General features: G+C 39.3%; 1 protein-coding gene across 5 annotated transcripts in view; it reads right to left on the minus strand.

Moving 5' to 3' along the window:
• The window catches only part of HIVEP1 (HIVEP zinc finger 1), a 142,221-nt gene that overhangs the window by 117,744 nt on the left and 5,314 nt on the right, over window positions 1–19,163 (minus strand). For all 5 annotated transcript variants that reach the window (XM_055322534.1, XM_055322537.1, XM_055322532.1 and 2 more), the window contains exon 2: window positions 17,289–17,431. In XM_055322534.1, the coding sequence (XP_055178509.1) occupies window positions 17,289–17,328 (40 nt within the window). In that variant the 5' untranslated portion in view covers window positions 17,329–17,431. The remainder of the gene's footprint in view (window positions 1–17,288; window positions 17,432–19,163) is intronic.

Genomic DNA, 19,163 nt, shown 5'->3' on the forward strand with positions numbered 1-19,163 from the left:
ACTATGTCTCAGATGTCTCCCTGATGTTCCATTTAATCTCCAGAATAACTCATCAGGTAGGTGTTATTATTCACCATTGAAGCTAAAGAAACACAGACTCACAGGGATCAAAATGCACTCTGAATCACAGAATCAGGATTCAATCCCAATCCCACAACTCCAAAACCCCAAAGCTTCTGCATTTATTTTTCCAACTAAACCACAGTTCCAGTGACAGAAATTTAGACCAAAAAAAAAAAAAAAAAAAAAGTTCTCAGTGAGCCGGTGTTTAAATGAGTAGTATGGATGTACAATATCAATAATGGCTACACTAGTGTCCCAGGGGCATGATCATCTCACTTTTTATAGCTTTTCAAAAGCAAGAAGATTTTTGGCCAACCTGATGGGTCTCTCTGAGCAGTTCTAAGTAAAAGGCTTGTGAAGACACGTCACAAAACTGATGTTCTGAGAACCCAGGGTGGGGCTTAGACCTTCACAGAAAATGGACCAATGACAAAATTCATGAAGTGGACAGATCTTCTCCGCAAAACACAACCTACAAAGCCAGGCAAAACTCACAAACCATCAGTTCAGCGTTCTAGAAACTGAGAAGTATTTCTCTGTGACAAGTACTGAATTTCACACAGGACCAGCAGAGCAGAAGACCATGTGGTTTCTGCAGGCGGCCACTCCCATCTCTTTGCCCCCAGCTCCGTTAGTGCAATAGTTCAACTGTGAGGGGGCACTGAGAATACCAATAGCTTCACTGCCACTGCCAGTCCAGGGCCCCTAGATATGGAGCACTGTAAGAGTGGCAATCCCATCAGCAAGGGAACACAAAGGTGTTGGATTTCTGCTAGCCTGAAACTAAGGTCCTGTGCAGGGCAAGCAGGACACAAGCAGACAAGTTGAGATTTAACAGGGAGTCCTGGGAGGTGAGACAACCATAGTGTAATTAATAAACTTTCTACAGATGTCCCAGATTGACCAGAGATTCTGCATGTGCATTGCAGACACAAGAGTGGGTCGTGTCACCCACACAATCCTTGGTGACAGAACCTATACCTACACTCACAATGAAGATACAAGGGGGGTTGAGCTCAAAGTAAAAGCTGGGCCAGACAAGAGAACTGCCTGAAATCTGAATGTGCTCCCCAGCCCACACACAGATCCATCAGTAGAGTGAAAGCTCTACTGATGTGAGGTCAACCTCTCATCAATCACTGGCTGAACATAAAACTATGAGCCAGGAAGGTAACCCCTAGGAAACTAGGCTTCCAGTAACAGGAAAACAAATCAACGACAGACCTGAACAGATAGCAGCAGGCACACAGCATGGGAGAGATGGCCTTCACAGAATTATTCCAGGAAAGTTACTAAAGAAACAGAATAATGACAGCAACGACAAATACACAAGCAACAAGAACAATAAAGAGAGTTGCTCTAATCTATTACCTGAAGTGTAAAATATTCAACAAAAAACTTGGAAGACCTTAAGAGAAACAGGACAGTGTGACCCGTACTCAGTGTGACCCGTACTCAGTCAATAGGAGCTGTCTCTAGTGTTCCCAAATGTTTAACAGATTAAGATTTCAAAGTAACAATTATATGAATATACAAATTTTAAAGAACTGAAGGAAACAAAAAATGAAAAGAACCAAAGGAAACCATGTGTAAAGAATTAAAAGAAAATATGATAACTCAACAAATAGAGAATCTCAATGAAGAGATATAAATTATAAAAAACAGAACCAAATGGAAAATTCTGGAGCTGAGAAGTAAAACAAATGAAATTTAAAAACTTACTAGAGGGGTTCAAAAGCAAATTTGAGCTGGCACAAGAAAAAAAACCAGTACAGTTGATGATTATTCTATGTTAAATTAGCCAATCTGAGGAACAGAAAGAAAGCAGATGAAAGAAAAATGAACATAACTTCACGGGTGTGTGAAGCCAAGTGTGTAAAAAGAGAAATAGCTGGAAAAAAATATATCTTCAGAAATAGTGACCTAAACTTCCCAAATTTGATAAAAAGCAAAACCACCAAACTCTGAATCCCAGAGGTTCAACCCAAAACAATAAACACAAAGAGATTCACACCTAAACACAGCGTACTCAAACTGATGACAAAGAAAAAATGGAAAGCAGCAAGCAAAAAACAATTCACTCTGCACAGAGCAAAACAGCACGAGAAACAGCTGACTTCTCATCAGAAACAATGGAGGCCAGAAGGCAGTGGAAGGTCCAAACTGATGAAAGGGGAAAACACTATGAGCTAAGAATTCTATAGCCAGAACACTACTTTTCAAAACTGAAAAAAGGAGAAGAAAAAAAAGCATTCTATGATTTATTTAAAAGATAATTTGCTGCTAGAAGACTCTCCTTATAAAAAATGCTGTATGAAGTCCTTCAGGTTAAATAGAAGTAACACAGACAATTCAAACCCACATGAAGAAATGAAGAGTGTCAGAAATGGTGAATAGAAGACTTACTATTTTTTTCTCATTTTTTTTTATCTTGAATGTTTTAAAAAATATAAGATTGTACAAAGCCATAATTTAACACTATAGAGCTATGGTTATCACATAAAGGGATGAATCATGTTTGACAACAGCAGCATAAAGGAGAAAAAAAGAGACAAACAGGATCAAAATTGCCATGTTTTACCAGGGTTCAAGTACTATTATTCTCAAGTAGAAAGGGATTCACTAAGGAGCATATTATAATGTCTTGAACCACTAAGAAAATTACTCAGAAATATAGTAATGTAACAGAGAAATCAAAACTATATACTAAAAAATATTTAATGCAGAAGGCAGTGACACAAGAACAACAAAAAGTGTGAAGCAAGTAGGGGCCCCTGCATGGCTCAGTAGGTTAAGCATCTGATTCTTGGCTCTGGCACAGGTCATCTCGGGGTTATGGGATCAAGTCCCGTGTTGGACTCTGTTGAGGATTCTCTCTCTCTCTCCCTCTCTCTCTCTCTCCTCCATTGACCCTTCCCCCACCCCCCCACTCGCATTCTCTCTCTCCTTTCTCTCTCTCAAATAAAAAAAAAAACCCTTTTTTAAAAAAAAGTATGAGGCAAATAGAAAAGAAATAACAAAACGGTAAACATATGTCCAGCAATAAGCACAGCAATGTGAATGGAATGAACACCCTACACAGAAGACAAACTGTTAGCCTGAATAAAAGAGCAATTCCAACAACATGCTGTCCATGAGAGGTTCAAAGAATCCAAAGGCTCAAAGTAAAAGGGTAGGGAAAGATATACCATGCAAACAGCAATCCTAAGAGAGCTGGAATCTCTATAATTATGTCAAGTAAAACAGATATTAACAACCAACTTGACTTAAGTGGCATTTATAGAACCCCCCTGCTAAAATGCAGACTTGGGCATTGCTGCTTACAACATTAGTCATTAACAGCCCAAAACTGAAAACAATCCAAATGTCCATCACCTGGCAGATGGATAAATCAAAGGTGACACATTCATATAAGAGAATACTACTCAGCATTAAAAGGTTAAAAAAAAAATCCTGATACATGCTACAATGTAATTGTGTCTCAAACACATCATACTAATTGAAAGAAACAAGAGAAAAAAGACCATAAGTTGTGTGATTCCATTCTATTAAAGGTCCAGAAAAGGCAAATGTAAAGAGCCAGAAAGCACACCAGCAGGTGCCTGGGAGCATGACTGACTCCCACAAGGCTCAGGGAAATACTGGAGGTGATGAACATGTTCTAAAACTGGACTGCGGAAGAGGTTGCACAACTCTGTAAATTTACTCAAATTCATTAAACGTACACTTACGATGGGTGAATTTATTGCATGTAAATTACATCTTAAAAAGCTGTAAAATATATATATATATATATCTTGCAGTGGTTTCTGAGGCAATAAACTACTGTCTGGAGACTGAAAAACACTTTCCACAAAAACTTAACGAAACTCTACATTCTTGAAGATGTTACTGTAAATGTGAAGCATGTAACTCGTCACTCATATGGCATTAATTCCACCAAAACATAACAGATCACTCTAAACTATCAACAGATAGAAGGCCAAATAATGCACTTAACCCCTCTGCCATGCAGTCATACATCTGCTTATATATGTAAATTGAATATTATTTCTGTGTTCACTCATCAAATGTTTGCACAGCTGGCTGGACTTTCACGTGTAAATCATTATCGTCTTCATGTCTTCAACTATAAATTTCATATGAGACAGGGGCAGAGCTGCTGAACTCTACCATGTGTCCAACCCATCCCAGCAGGGCCTTCAAAAGTCCAGGCAGAGGCTTCCAGAGTGGCCCTTTGTTTTCATTTCACCTCATGACCACTTTGGGCTCTGCTTTTCAGTGAGAAAGGTCATATGTTAAAATACTGAATCTCACATCATTTTCGAGACACATGCTCACACTGGCAGGTCCCACAGTAACAAGACCTATGGTGCAATGTGTCTGGGGAGAATCAGCATTGCTTTCTTTCTTTCTTTCTTTCTTTCTTTCTTTCTTTCTTTCTTTCTTTCTTTCAAGATTTTATTTATTTGAGAGAGATTATACTTATTTATTCTAAGCAGTGGGGAATGACTCAGGGAAAGGGAGGAGCAGGCTCCCTGCTCAGTGCTGGATCCCAGGACCCTTGTATCATGACCTAAGCTGAAGGCAGACGCCTAACCACCCGAGCCACTTAGGTGCCCCGAATCAGCATCGCTTTCAAAAGTGTTTCTCAAACTATTCAAATAGTTACTATGAACTCAACCAAGCCCATCCTTAATGTATTTAAAATTAAGCAAAATAAAGTAAAACAAAACCAGAACATAAAGCTATCTTCTCTACTCATTCTCATTCTGCTAACCCAAAACCACCAGAAATACTCACTTGGAGATCAAAGGTGGTTGTGTAGGAAATATTGAGATTTCAGAAATTCAGAAATGTAATCATGCTTTCCGAAACTGAAGAACAAATCATAGGGCCTAATTGTCAATAGCACTTGTCATACAGATAACGGGTCCCATTCTCAGCACACCACCGTCAGGGAGTAGGACTGCCTCTCAGGGCCCATGTTTCTGAAGGCACTCTTCTCAAAGACAGCTCTATTTTTCTAAAAAACAATCCTTCACAAAATGTTTGGTGTACAGCATTGGGAATTGTGGCTTACGATATTTTTCTACCACTGTGAGTTAAATACAGAGGTGACTAAAAACTCAATACAACTGGAAGAAGGACAGCGTTCTAAAAGAATGGCTCCCTGATGACCCAGGCCTTTTGAGTGGAGACCCATGATCTTGGCATTAGAACATCAAGAACAGTTAAATCTTTCTGTCAGACCAACTCAACCTCTAAGGCTCTCCCTTCACCTTATAACCAAAGGAATGTGAATTTCTTTGTCATACGTGGCAGGCAGCAGTCCCTAAACCCAACAAAACAGCCCTTTTAAGTTCCCCGACAACTCATTCCTACAGTCCTCTGAAGATAGATGGAATAGTCTTACTTATTCCCAAACATAAAGGGGTCTAAAAATAAATAATCCAATTCCCCTCTATTCTATAGACAGGGATCAGCAAACCGCGTAAAAGGCTAGATAGAAAATATTCTAGGCTTTCTGAGCCATTTGCAACTACTGCTATAGCAAGAAAGCAGCCACAGACACATGTAAATGAGGAGGCATGGCCAAGTGCCAATAAAACCGTATTTACAAAAATGGTAGAAGGTTGGACTTCACCACTAGATTGTGGTTTGCTGACCCCTGCCTTAGAGTAACCACTAGTTAAAGCTAAAAAGAAAATTACAGATCAACATCACCCCACTCCCAACCCCTGCCCACTCCCATGCCTTGTCCTCAAGGAAGAAACTAAATTCAAGTTATCTGCTCAAGGTCATATGTTGCTCTTTTCCTGATTTGTTCATATGCAGGAAGATGATTTTCTGAAAAAGAAAGACAGAGACTGCCTTATTCTTTTAACCTACCATCCTTTTCCTGGATATCAACAAATCATTCTGACCCTCGGTGAAGATGTTGTTGAGAAAATATTTTACTTTTTAAAAGTTTTAGGTTCATAACAAAATTGGGGGGACTGTGCAGAGATAGCACACATACCCCTTTCCTCCACACATGTACAGTCTCCCTTACTATCAACATCTCCCACCAGAGTGATAGACCGGTTACAACTGTTGAGTTTACATGGACACAGCATCACTCAGAATCCAGTTTACATTATGGTTCACTCTTGGGGTTGTACATTCTATAGATCTGGACAAATGTATGATGACATGTATCCATCATTATAGTATCGCACAGAGTGGTTTCACTGCTCTAAAAATCCTCTGTGGGGAGGTTGTTTTTAAATTTCAAAGTACTGGGGCACCTGCGTGGTGCAGTCAGTAGAGTGGCTGACTTTTGGTTTCAGGTAGTGATCTCAGGGTCATGAGCTCAAGCCCCGTGTCACACTCCACGCTTGGTGCAGAGTCGGCTTCAGATTCTCGGTCCCCCTTCCTCTGCCGCTCCTACTTGTGTGTGCATGCTCTCTCTCTCTCTCAAATTAGATAAATAAATCTTTAAATTTAAAAGTATTATAAGACAGTCTCTAGCCTCTGATATATCTTTTATAAATACTCAACTTGGTGATTTTATAATTATTGTAAACATAAACTACACATGTCAAACCTACAAAGTTTCCCTTATTCTTAAATTTTCAAGTTCATTGAGAAATACACTTCAATCAAGCAAACTAAACCAACAAGCATTCCTGCATGATTTTCTCCCCATTAATTTTCCAGCAAAGTCTCAAAACTATTTATTTTCTCTGCCAATCTACCCTTCCTTTCTTTAAAAGCTATCTCAAAACTCCGCTTCATTCAAGTTTTCATTGAGAAAGAAATTAACTTCTCCAAGTATTTTCTGATTGAACAAGTTAGTTTTTGCTTCATCTTCCCTTTGAGAGTTCCATACTACAATGTTCCATATTCATCTTAAATTATGTATTTGTTGCTTTATATTGCCCTTAGATCTTTTTCATATGTTTGGAGACATATTAAAAACCCTTAGATGGCTAGGTGTGAGGTTAAATTTCTACGTATAGCATACTAGCATGTTCACTGTTTGTGGAATTAAATGGAAGACTAATAAAATGTCCCTTTTATTCTTTCATTTGCCTTTCACCTACATCTACAATCTAGAAGAGTCCAAATACATCTAAAATAGTATACTTTTTCTATATCCTTCTGTATCTACTTATGAGGAAAAATTACAAAATCTTTTCATCCATATTTTACTTAGAATTTTAATGTTTTCACATCAGTATTCCCAGAAAAAAGTTTTTAAGCATTTATGTCTAAATTTTCAACTGTTAGGCTGAGACTCTCATATAAATAGTGCCATTCTTCTTAAAATAGAGATATTATATGAACCAGTAATTCCACTACTGGCTATTTACCCAAAGAAAACAAAAACACCAATTCAAAAAGATATACACACCCCGGTGTTTATTGTAGCATTATTTACAACAGTCAAGATATGAAAGCAACCCAGGTGTCCACTCACAGAAGAATAAAGAAGATACGGTATACATATACAACGGAATATTAGCCATTTAAAGAATGAAATCTTGCCATTTAACAACATGGATGGACAGAGAGGGTATTATGCTAAGCAAAATTAGGTAGAGACAAATACCATATGATTCCACTTATGTGTGGAATCTAAAAAACAAAACAAACAAAAAGCAGAAATAATCCATTAATAGAGAACAAACTGGTGGTTGCCAGAGGAGAGGTGCATGGAGGCGATGGGCAAAACAGGTGTAAAGGATTAAGACGTACAAGCTTCCAGTTATAAAAGAAATAAGTCACAGAGATGAAAAGTACAGCATAGGGAATAGAGTCAATACTACTATAATGCTGTATGGTAACAGATGGTGACTACATTTATCAAGGTGAGCACCGCGCTACATCTAGAACTATCAAATCACTATGTTGAACACTTGAACTAATATAACATAGTATGTCAACTACACTTGAAAGATAAATTCTTAAAACAAATAATTATAAAAAAATAAATACTGCATTTTCCACGGTAAGCAAGATATTGCTACTTTCAACTACATATTACTAAGTAAATAAGTAAGCAAACATCTTCGATGGAACAACTATTTTCTCTCTCTTGAAGACTTTGGAAATTCCTTATGTTTATAATACCAAATCCAGCTTGGAGTAATATATACATACACAACTCTGAAATGAATTTCAACAATTAAAGACTTAGAGGGGGGAAAATAAAAGCCCTTCAAATTCTGACCTTCTGAGTGACCTCAGCTCTACATGCTGTGCTTGACAAAAGTTTTATTTTATAACTGAGATAGAGAACCTTTGCAAGCTCTTACTACTCAGGAAAACTCTACTATCAACATGAGCAAGTAGAAGTATGATAGACAAGATCAAAGGCACTGGAGACTCCTGGCTGTGGGGCCTTGGGCAACCAGCACCCTCTCTGTGCCTCATCCTCATGTCTATATAATGGGAGCAATAACAGTACCTGTCCAAGTCGGTTTTAAGGATTGCATGAACAAAGATACTAAAAGCATGTTGAATATAGCCTAGCACACAGACCTGTGGACAGGTTAGCTCTTTTTACAACAAAAATGGTAAACCACAACGTCCCTCTTGCCACCAGCTCACAACAAAACATAACCATGGGAAGCAGTATGATTCAAAAAAAAAAAAAATTCTAAAGACCATTCCACAAATGTCCCAAATAAGATACAAATAAGATGCTGTTCAACATCAATTCACTTAAACTTCTCTGGCCAACTTCTCATCTGTAAAAAGGAAGATGAAGTAAATGATCTCCAAGGTCTGTCCTTCCCAGCTGTAGAATTTGTAGGATTCTCCTGGAGAGGTGTCTGAGAAACCAGCAAGAGGGAGAACTCCCTGACACATCTCTGGCACTGTTCAACCACCTTTCAAGGTCCCTGGGCTGTGTAGCAGCTCAGTGCATGTTTACATATTTTTAAACTATCAAACATGACAACGATTGAATTCTTAATTTATTTCTGTTTGAACATTATAATATTAAGCAACTTTATGCTGATCTGGTCTTTTTCCTCCCTGGCAAATCTTTTTAAGGTTGGAAAATAAGCACACTATTAAATGCAAAGCAGTAGGTACCTTTGAGTAAATTCGTACTCTCACCACATAGGCACATAGAAATACCATAGGCACATAAATATCCCAAGTACCATAAAAATCCAGCTTTGCACTGCATCAATTAAACAAGAAGAACACTTAGACTACTATTGTTCCACTTCACACCTAAAGAACCCCTATTCTCATTAATTACTTAGCAGGCAACCAGTTTTTGATCACTCTATTTTTTTCAAGTACTGTGGCATGGCAGTATGGCCTTAGAATATTTTCTAGAACAAAATTCAGCATAGAAAATACCCAAGAAAAAAAAAAAGAAAAGAAAATACCCAAGAACCTTACATTTTTAATTTATTTTTAAAAAGTTGTGCCTCGGAGCACCTGGGTGGCTCAATCAGTGAAGCAGCTGCCTTCAGCTCAGGTCAGGGTCCCAGGGTCCTGGGACTGAGTTCTGTGTCAGGCTCCCTGCTCAGCGGGGAGTCTGCTTGTCCTCTCTCTCTCTGACCACCCTCCTTTGCTCATTCTCTAATAAAATAAAATCTTTAAAGGAAGTCACACCTGGCTGGCTCAGTCCGTAGAGCATGCAACTCTTGATCTCGGAGTTGTAAGTTTGAGACCCAAGTTGGGTGTAAAGATTACTTAAATTTATTTTTAAAAGCCAAAATGAATGCAATGCTGCCTCAAATAAAAACTCCAAAATAAAAGCCTGATAATCAAGAAGAACTTCCTTCTAAAGAATGACTTGAGTATTGAGAATAAAGGACACTATTTGGTTGTAAGTGTCTGCCCTACAGTGATTAGTGGATAACATCATTAAAAATAACAAGTGCTTTATAAGAATACCTGAGGACCATTTGTAATTTTTGCATATTATTAATATGCAAAAGAGTGCTGTTGAAAGGTTTTAAAATACTAAATATGGGAATGAAAAAATAGGGCATTTAATTTATTCACAAAATGTTTTTTCAGATAATACAAGAACCAACTTTGTCCCAGACTTGTTCAAATTATAGGGCATTCTAAAGGTAGAACTTAAAATGTATGTATATAATAGGATATTCTATACACATTATGTATTTTCCTATTCTATGATAAGATAAAATTATACCTCATCAGAACATATTTTGTGCAAAGATGCTCTTAAATAAAATCATTACTGATTAATCATATTATTACATTTTGCATTTGCTTTTAAAAAGAAAAAAGCATTAATGTTATTAAGCATTCCAAAAGCATCAAATAAGCTCTCGATATGAGTTGAAAAATAATTATCTGAAAACAAATGGGAAGCTTGCTTTACGAAATCTAGTCTCCTATTTTTATCCTAGTCAGATGAACTAACAGCTATTTACATGATAGCTGCTAATAACTTCAATACCTTCTTACCTTTATCATCAAAAACTCTAAGTTATTTACTTCCTTCCTTCCTAGCTGCAGTCATATACAGATTTTTTTTTTTTTAATAACCCATGGGTTATATACGCCACAAGATTTCTGACTTCTCAACTCTTAAGGCTGTTGTTAACATAGAACTGCTGGCTTAACATTCAAAGATGAAGAACAATGCATGAACAGCTGGGATTCCATCTGAAAATCATCAGAATTAAACTTATTCTACTTACTGCTTTATGTAACAAGAAAACACGAAATTTTCTTCACGACAGGTGATTTATAAAACAGGCACGGGAGTGGGTCCACTCACTGGCAGCAAATGAAAATGTTCACATTCTTCAGATTACTCCTGAAAACACACTGGGTTTCCAAGGTCCCACACGGGAGGGGAGCAAGCACGAGGGACAGAGCATCACTTCCATCCTACAGGATCCTGAATGTCAAATCCTTCCGAAAGCAGTTCCATTATAACACTGCAGAAGACTTCACAATCGATCAATATCCTTAGAACTAGATTCTAAACATGAGGTAAGCTGTGAATCCGTGTCGACGGACAAACTGGGGAGATTGCACACTGGGTGAGAATTGTCCTTCCCAAATTCTTTTCTGCAGTGATGTCTCCCTTCTTCTGCACCCCAAGGCGTGGATCGCCAGGACCCTAAGACCTATGGGTAATTAATGCTGAGCACAGGGAAGCCGGATCACACCTTGCTTCCGGGTGGCCTCTGTTTGCAAAGCATATGCAACCCAAGAGTTTGGCACAAACCAGTTTTCTAGAGAAAGCGACAACTCTGTAATGAGTGTTTACCTGGTGTCAGGCATCAGTGCTAAGTGTTGCCATATTACCTAATCTTCACACATTATCTCTACTTTGCAGAAGAGGAACCAACACTGGAGGCTTGCCCAAGGCCATGCAGCCAGCCACTGATAACCTGAGGCCCAACTCTTTACCATTATGTTAATTAAATGTACCAAAGAGATAAACGCTAGGAATTCTGCCACAAAAACCTAATGTAAAACAAAAGTTAATAATAACTACTTGGTTCAGGTGATTAAAATTTAATATTGTAACAGGTTTCTTACTCAGAGGCTACCAAATACCATAAGAAGCATTTGCCAATCAAGGCTGAAAAGTGTTAAATAACTTTTGAGAGTACAAATCACCTTTAATCTTTCAGTTTGCCTAAAAAGCTAACGCAGATATGTTTTTGTTGAACAGAGATGGGTGATTAAAACATGCTCTTCTGACATGTAAGTTATAACCACTTCAGATGATAGATCTATTGGAGAATAATGATGATGCCATATCAGAAGTTCAGTAAGGTACCTGTAGACGCAAGCAATGGAGGCCCACCATGTATGTTGGGGGCGGTGGGGGGGGGCATGGTGGCAGGGGAGGGGATAGGGAGAAAAGCTCAAAGATGAAGAGAAATCTTTGGCAGAGACATCTCCCTTGCAGAGTAAGACAAGAGAGTGGAAATGGGAAAGGGAAAGAAATACTTCCCAGAAAGAAGAGCAAGCACAGAAATGCCAGATCTTCATGTGGAGCTCTGAAATGGCAGATTATTCATCAGATACACAGGAAAACAAGAAAACCAAACTGTGTCCGAGGCAGACTCAGGACTTTGGACCTCATCTTACAAGGGGATGATGGGTGGGCATCCACAGACCCCATGCGTGGACCTCACCCTTTACTTCTCACATTATAATAAAGCAATATTCAGAGCCAAGCGCACTCAATCAATAAAAATGAAAAACAGCCACACCCAAATTCCCAAAATCTGTTTTGCAAAAGGTTAAAAAAATTTACTTTTTACAAAAGGTTAGCACTTGGTATTTTGTACATTGACTTATTGACTTCCAATCTTAAAGTACATCAGTCTTTGAAACCCTAGGCCCAAATTCAACTCAAATACCTATTTTCTTTCTTCCCCAAAGTTTTGGAACACATTCACAACGATGACCAGCATAGCGGAACAACAGCCCTTTCTCTTAGGAGGATTGACATGGAAGCCCAGCAAGTCCCGCCATCTGGGTTATCTCAGTCCAAGCAAAGGCCAGGGAAGGTGGGGGGAGATGGGTGATCAGAAGAGAATGATTGCTGGTGAGGGTGGCGCTGGCACATGCATCAACACTACACATGGGGGTTCCAGGTAGGGAGTCTGTCACATAGTGGCCAAGAGCCCTTCTCCGAGGAACCCAGGACAATATACAAAATCTTTCTCCTGGACGCCAAGTGTTTACCTCATGCTCTTCAGAAATTCTCATTCACCTTCACGAAGGATAGGTCAGTCGGGGGCGGGAAGGGCACCTGGGTGGCTCAGTTGGTCATGTGTCCAACTCTTGATTTCGGTTCAAGTCATGATCTTGGGGTCCTGGGATTGAGCTTGTCAGGCTCCGCACTCAGCATGGAGTCTGCCTGCCTCTCCCTCTGCTCCTCCCCCCCACAATAAATAAATAAAATCTTTAAAAAAAAAAAAAAAAGGATATGTCAGTGTTACTCTAACCACCTGTTTCATGCAGACAGGCACCAAAGACAAAGGTTCTATCTGCTTTATAGGGCCAAGAGTAAAGATACTAGAATTCAACAAACCCTACTCCGACAATCTGTACAGACTCCTCATCAGTTCTAACGCTCAGTTTTGCCCCAAATTCATGTCTTGCCCTTAACGTAGCAGTTCTTCTCATACTTTTCTACTAAAGAACCTCTAACAGCAGGGAAGTGTAAATTCTACCTTCTACAGGAACATTCTGTGTGCAGGCCTGATTTAAACCCATACCAATTCTGTATACTTATATATGAGATTATACTTGTGAAATATTTTTATATATGAATACACACACACTCTCGTGTGTGTGTATATGTATCTTCCCCAAAATAAAATTTATATTCCAGAAAGTTATAATAGGTTTATTCTCTGGTTTTACATAGCCATAGGACTACGCCAATACCAGTTGATGAACTGAGAATAAATCAAAGAAAAATTATATTTTAAAAGTTAAAACTGCCATGAAAGCATAATAAACATATAATTTAAGTATAAATCTTTTATTATTGACTTAATTACCAAACACAAGATGAACACATCACAGACTATTTTCCAAGGAAGCCTGAAAAGAAGCAATGCACTTAAAATAGTGTGAGCAATGTGCTCACCAGAGCAAGGTGGGCTGTGACTGGCTTTCTGGTCTTCTGATTTCCTCTCTCCCCATTTCATAGCTAACTTACGTGGTAGGTCTTCTGTAAGTCAAAGCAGTGGGTGACAGAGTAAGGCAAAACAAACGTGATATTTCAACTGTCACAGTGAGACACAAAATAAATGATAAAAATTTCATTTTAAAAGTTAATGTTTACCTGTTTACTTTTTTTTTAAAAAAAAATCAGCAAAATGAGCTTATTCAAGAATAACAGGGGAATTGCAATTCTGGACATTATTTGCTTATTCTAACACCCAAACCGTGCCCAGGGATGCAGTCCTCAAATATACGTTAGGAGGGAAGTGGAAATTCTTAAAGTGTTACACCTTAGCACTTCCTTGTCTTTGTGCCTCTGTTTACCGGGTTTCCCCGACAGGAACAGCCTTGCCCTCTCTGCTGAGTGAGGTCACTGCCTCAGATACACCTCTCCCATGAAGTGCCATGCCCCAGCTTCCAGTCCACCACCCCCTCCTACCCCGACCCCTGCACCCAGCCAGTCTGCAGGGCCCACTGACCGACGTGGCTTTAGTAAATTGTCTTGTGCTAATCTACTGTGATCTGCTCTTCGATGCCCGAGAGTTCATCACTGCCTTAGTGAAGTAACTTTTGAAGCTCTCAATGATGGGCCAGAATTGAATTTATTTCAAATTCTCCTGGAAAACTTTTAAAATATCTTACTTTTGCAAAACAAGCAAGGTTTCCTATTTAAAGTTTTATCTCTACAGGAAGCCTGGGTGGCTCAGTGGTTGGGAGTCTGCCTTTGGCTCAGGTCATGATCCCGGGGTTCTGAGATCGAATTCTGCATTGGGCTTCCAGTGGGGAAGCCTGCTTCGCCCTCTGCCTATGTCTCTGCCTCTCTCTCTGTTTCTCATGAATAAATAAAATCTTTTTTTAAAAAAAGCAAATTAACTAAAAAAATAAGGTTTTAGCTCTGCATACTAAATTTAGACTCAGATTCAGGGGCCCTCAGGATCTGATTTCTGATTCTTCGATCCCACCCTCTACCTCTCCCCTTCCCCTCTGAACGGAACTTATGGAGCTTGGATTCCCACTTCATAAGCTCCTACCCCAGCTTCCACCCTGTCTTCTCAGCTTCCTGGGTAATTTCTTAGCCCTAAGAGCCCACTTCAGACGGTACCTTTGTTTCTCTTTCCTTCCCACACTGCCCCTCACCAAATTGTCCCCCACAATCAGGACATAGTATGACGCCCCACCTCTGTGGAAGCTCCATACCTCTGCTCTTCCCAAATCACACTGCACAGGTGCATGTTTACCCATCTCCCCTCCTCAATTCCATGCTCTTCCAGGGCCCGTGTTTGAGTATCATTTTATTCCTATCTCCTAAAACAGGAGAACATGAACAGTTTAACAACTATCTGTTGGACTGTACATTTGGTACAGGAAGGAAAATAGTCTGTGGCCCAACATCTGCATTTCTCTGGATAGCCATGTGATCTAGAATATTATAAAGAACAAGCACACCTTGCTTTATTGTGCTCTGCTTTATTGCATTCTGCTGTCCTTTACAAATGGGAGGAAGTTTGCGACAACCCCGGGCTTATCAGGTCCAATAGCATTTACTCATTTTGTGCCTCTGTGTCACATTTTGATCATTCTTGTAATGTTTCAAGCTTTTTCATTATTATTATATTTGTTATGATGATCTGTGATCAGTGATTACAACTCACTAAAAGCCCAGACGATGACCAGTATTTTTTTGCAGAAAGTATTTTTTAATTAAAGTATCTACATTTTTAAAAACAATGCTATTGCACACTTCATAGACCATAGCAGAGTGTAAACAAAACTTTTATATTAACTGGGAAACCAAAAAAATTCATTTGACTTGATTCATTGCGATATTCACTTTACTGCAGCATTCGGGGAAGAGGACTAGACATAAAACTCCAAGGTATGTCTGTATATATTTTAAATATGAAAAACATTTACTACTTGTGATCTAATAAATAATGCTTTAAGATCAATCATGTATTCATTTCAACAAATATCCGAGCTCCTAGTAGCTTCCAGGACCTGTGCTAGGCTAGGGCACCACCACCCCTCTTTGTGCACACTAGAACAGGGCACCCTCTTTAGACAGATGAATTATAAAAGCGGGCCCAGGACTCCAAAGGCCCACCTCAGCTGGCACCCAGGAATGTGAAGGCTTTACCTATAATAGTAAATGAGAGAAAGTACCGACTTTTGGGAGCTCAAGTTCTAGTGAGAATGATGGGCAAATACACGGTCAATTCTCAACATTTTCTATGACTCTGAAAAATCAGTCTTAGACACACAAGACTTAATGTTCTCCAACTAGATCCTCACCTCATTGAACACTGGTGCTATAATCATCAATTTGAACTGGATCTGAGGCAGCCACCTATGCCAGCACCAGGAGAGAGTTCCAGTACTCTTTTAGGCAGGAAACAAACACTGTTCCAGATTCAAGTAGGCCACAAAATTGACCATGTTTTCAATTATTACCCCACAGTGATTACCCAAACTGATTTCACAAAGAAACATCTTCCAATTAATCTGTTTGATCTTTAGGTTATTTATTTATTTATTTTTTACCTTGCACGTGCCTGACTATTTTTTTTCTGTAATACTAAATATGTTGTGGGCAGCCCCGGTGGCTCAGCGGTTTAGCGCAGCCTTCGGCCCAGGGCACGATCCTGGAGACCCGGGATCGAGTCCCACGTCAGGCTTCCTGCATGGAGCCTGCTTCTCCCTCTGCCTGTGTCTCTGCCTCTCTCTCTCTCTGTCTAATAAATAAATAAAATCTTTAAAAATAATAATAATAAATATGTTGTAAGATACTTCAGTCAGTTTGGAATTATTTACTCTCCCTGTTCCTTGCCTAGCACTGCTAAAATTGAATATAAAGGATAACTGTTCTCCCAGTTGATATATATACCACATTAGAACAACATACATCTATTTTTTAAAACAATTAGCTAAAATAAGCTTACTTTCCTAAAATTAAAACCTCTTCACAGTGAAGGTGCAATACACATTTTTCACCTTTGCATGAAATGTACATAGCACATGTAATTTCGACTGGTTGCTTCCTCATGGAAAATGGGTCATTTTCCTCTGAGTTCTGCAAATAATGGTCTGAGTTAATGTCAACTACAACTCTCTTCGCCTCTTGATAATCTAACATATAGAGTAGTACAAAAATAAATCTCAATGGTGGTATGGGGGAGGGGTAAAAAATTCATGTTGGCAAAGAATATCCAACTATTCATTTCAGATTCTTCCAATGCAAACACCATCCCTGTTAAGAGAAAGTAAATCCCTCACTTTCACATCCACGCTACTGGTTGGGAGGGCATTGTAATTTTGTCAAATTCTGATTAATTCATTCAACAAATATTGATGAAGCATTTCCCGAGAGACGGAAATTGTGCAGGAAAACTGAGCGCGAACAAGAGAAACAGAGCGTTCCTGGTGCTCACCATGGAGCAGCGTCCAATGTCTAGCAGGCTGCCATTCCTGTCACCCAAGAAATACTTTATTATAAGATTTATCGTAAACCTGACTTCTATTTTAACACAGAGCCTTACCTCTTAGATTTCTGGGATGAATCTGTTTAGTTCGAGGCATTTTCTTTGATTCAGGGGCCCCTTTTGCTTCTTAGAAACTGTAGGAAGAGCAGGTCACAAAAAGGTAGCTCCATAAACTCAACATCCATCAATTAATCCATGTGCTGAAGGAGAAAAAACAAATCACATTTTACTACCTTCAAAGGAAAAAGACACTTCAAAAGTTATGGCTTAGTTCAGTCCTAACCTAAATTCAACAAAAGATAACCAAGCTAGAGACACCTGCAAAACATTACTAACTTTCAATTAACCATAGGACATCTCATTTTGCTACTACCTGGGCTTTCTTATGAAGAACACAGAAAAAGAAAATCACTGTTCCTTTATCAAAGAAGAGTGAAAAAGACTCCCCCCACTGTGTTTTAAAGTCATCACAGGGTACAGATTAAAGTTACAGCGTCAGGCCATAAAAGGATTATGCCGTATGTAATACGTCTGCTCCTTCATAAGCTCTTTGGGAACAAGGACCAGGTCTCATTCATCTTGTTTTACTGAATTAATTCAGTTAATATATGTGGTTGCTATCGGAGCTGCTCCCCAACTATTCCAGTATGTTCTCTCAGGCCTGTGCCAGGACTATGCTTCATGCCTCCCTGTGTTAAACTACAATGTGTGACCAGTTCTGGCTAATGACCTGTGAGTGGAGGAGACATGCACCGTTTCTAGGCAGTACCAGGCTGTTTAGTTATCAAAGCAAAATTCTCCAGCGCTCTGTTCCCTCTGCCATGGGACAGGCACCATTCCAGACAGTGAATGTTGCAACACAGAGCTGAGCTCTTGCTCATCTAACATGATCAGGCTACATAAACAAGAAAAGAGGCCTTCGTTGTTTGGAAGTGGCCGAGGTTTGGGAGTTATTTGTTACTGCAGCACAACCTGGTCTGTCCTGACTTCTACGTTCTAAAAAACAGTGATCGCATATGCAACATGTCAACAAGGTAATAACCCCACACCCGATCATCCCTCTTCCCAAATCAGCCACCTCTGCCTCCTATTCTCCGAGACCCTCAAGGATCCTAGAGCGAAAACTTTAGTTTTAGCTTCCTGGAATAAACCTGACGATGTTAAGCATGAAATTATGTTTAATCACTAAGCAAAGACACAAGAATGGGGCAGGAATGCTTTGATTTAGAACATTCTATATCCAGTACTGTAGAAGAAACAAGAGAGTGCTTACTGAGCAGGGTGCCTGTGTGCTTTCTACACATTACCTAATCCAATCTTAACAATAACTGGCAAAGTAGCTATGACTTACCTACTTTACAGATAAGAAGAGGAGATGGGGAGAGGTTGCCTAACCTGCCCATGGTCAGCAACTAAAAAAATATGGCACCACGTGACTCGGCTACTCTCAGTGCTTATTTCCTCAGCAGAGATAATTGGTATTCTGTGGTTTTATTCAAAAGACTGGAGAGCACAAATCATGGCTATATATCTCGGAGTCAAACGGGACTGAGTTCAAAGCCAGGCTTTTCCCCTTACTGTGTGGCCTTGTTCAAGGCACTTAACCTCTCTTAAGATCAGATGTCCCAACAATAAAACTAGGAAATGGTATCCACCTCACAAGGTTGTTGTGAGGTCCAGCCTAAACAATGTAGATGCTTTGCCTGTTGCCTGGCACACAAAAATATTCAAATATTAATTCTCCTAACAAAGCCTAAATGGGAAAGACTAGATCTAATATCCCAGTGTAAAGTTTTAGAAATCTATGATCTCATTAGAGCAGAGGAGAAACAGAAGCCAAGAAGGCTACAAGTAACTTCAGTATCTCACCCCTGATAAGGGCTACGTGGGGGCACCGCACAAAATTACTTGCAATTTTTATTTTAACTGCAG

This window comes from Nyctereutes procyonoides, unplaced genomic scaffold (genome assembly GCF_905146905.1).
Source record: "Nyctereutes procyonoides isolate TBG_1078 unplaced genomic scaffold, NYPRO_anot_genome, whole genome shotgun sequence".
Taxonomy (NCBI): Eukaryota; Metazoa; Chordata; class Mammalia; order Carnivora; family Canidae; genus Nyctereutes; species Nyctereutes procyonoides.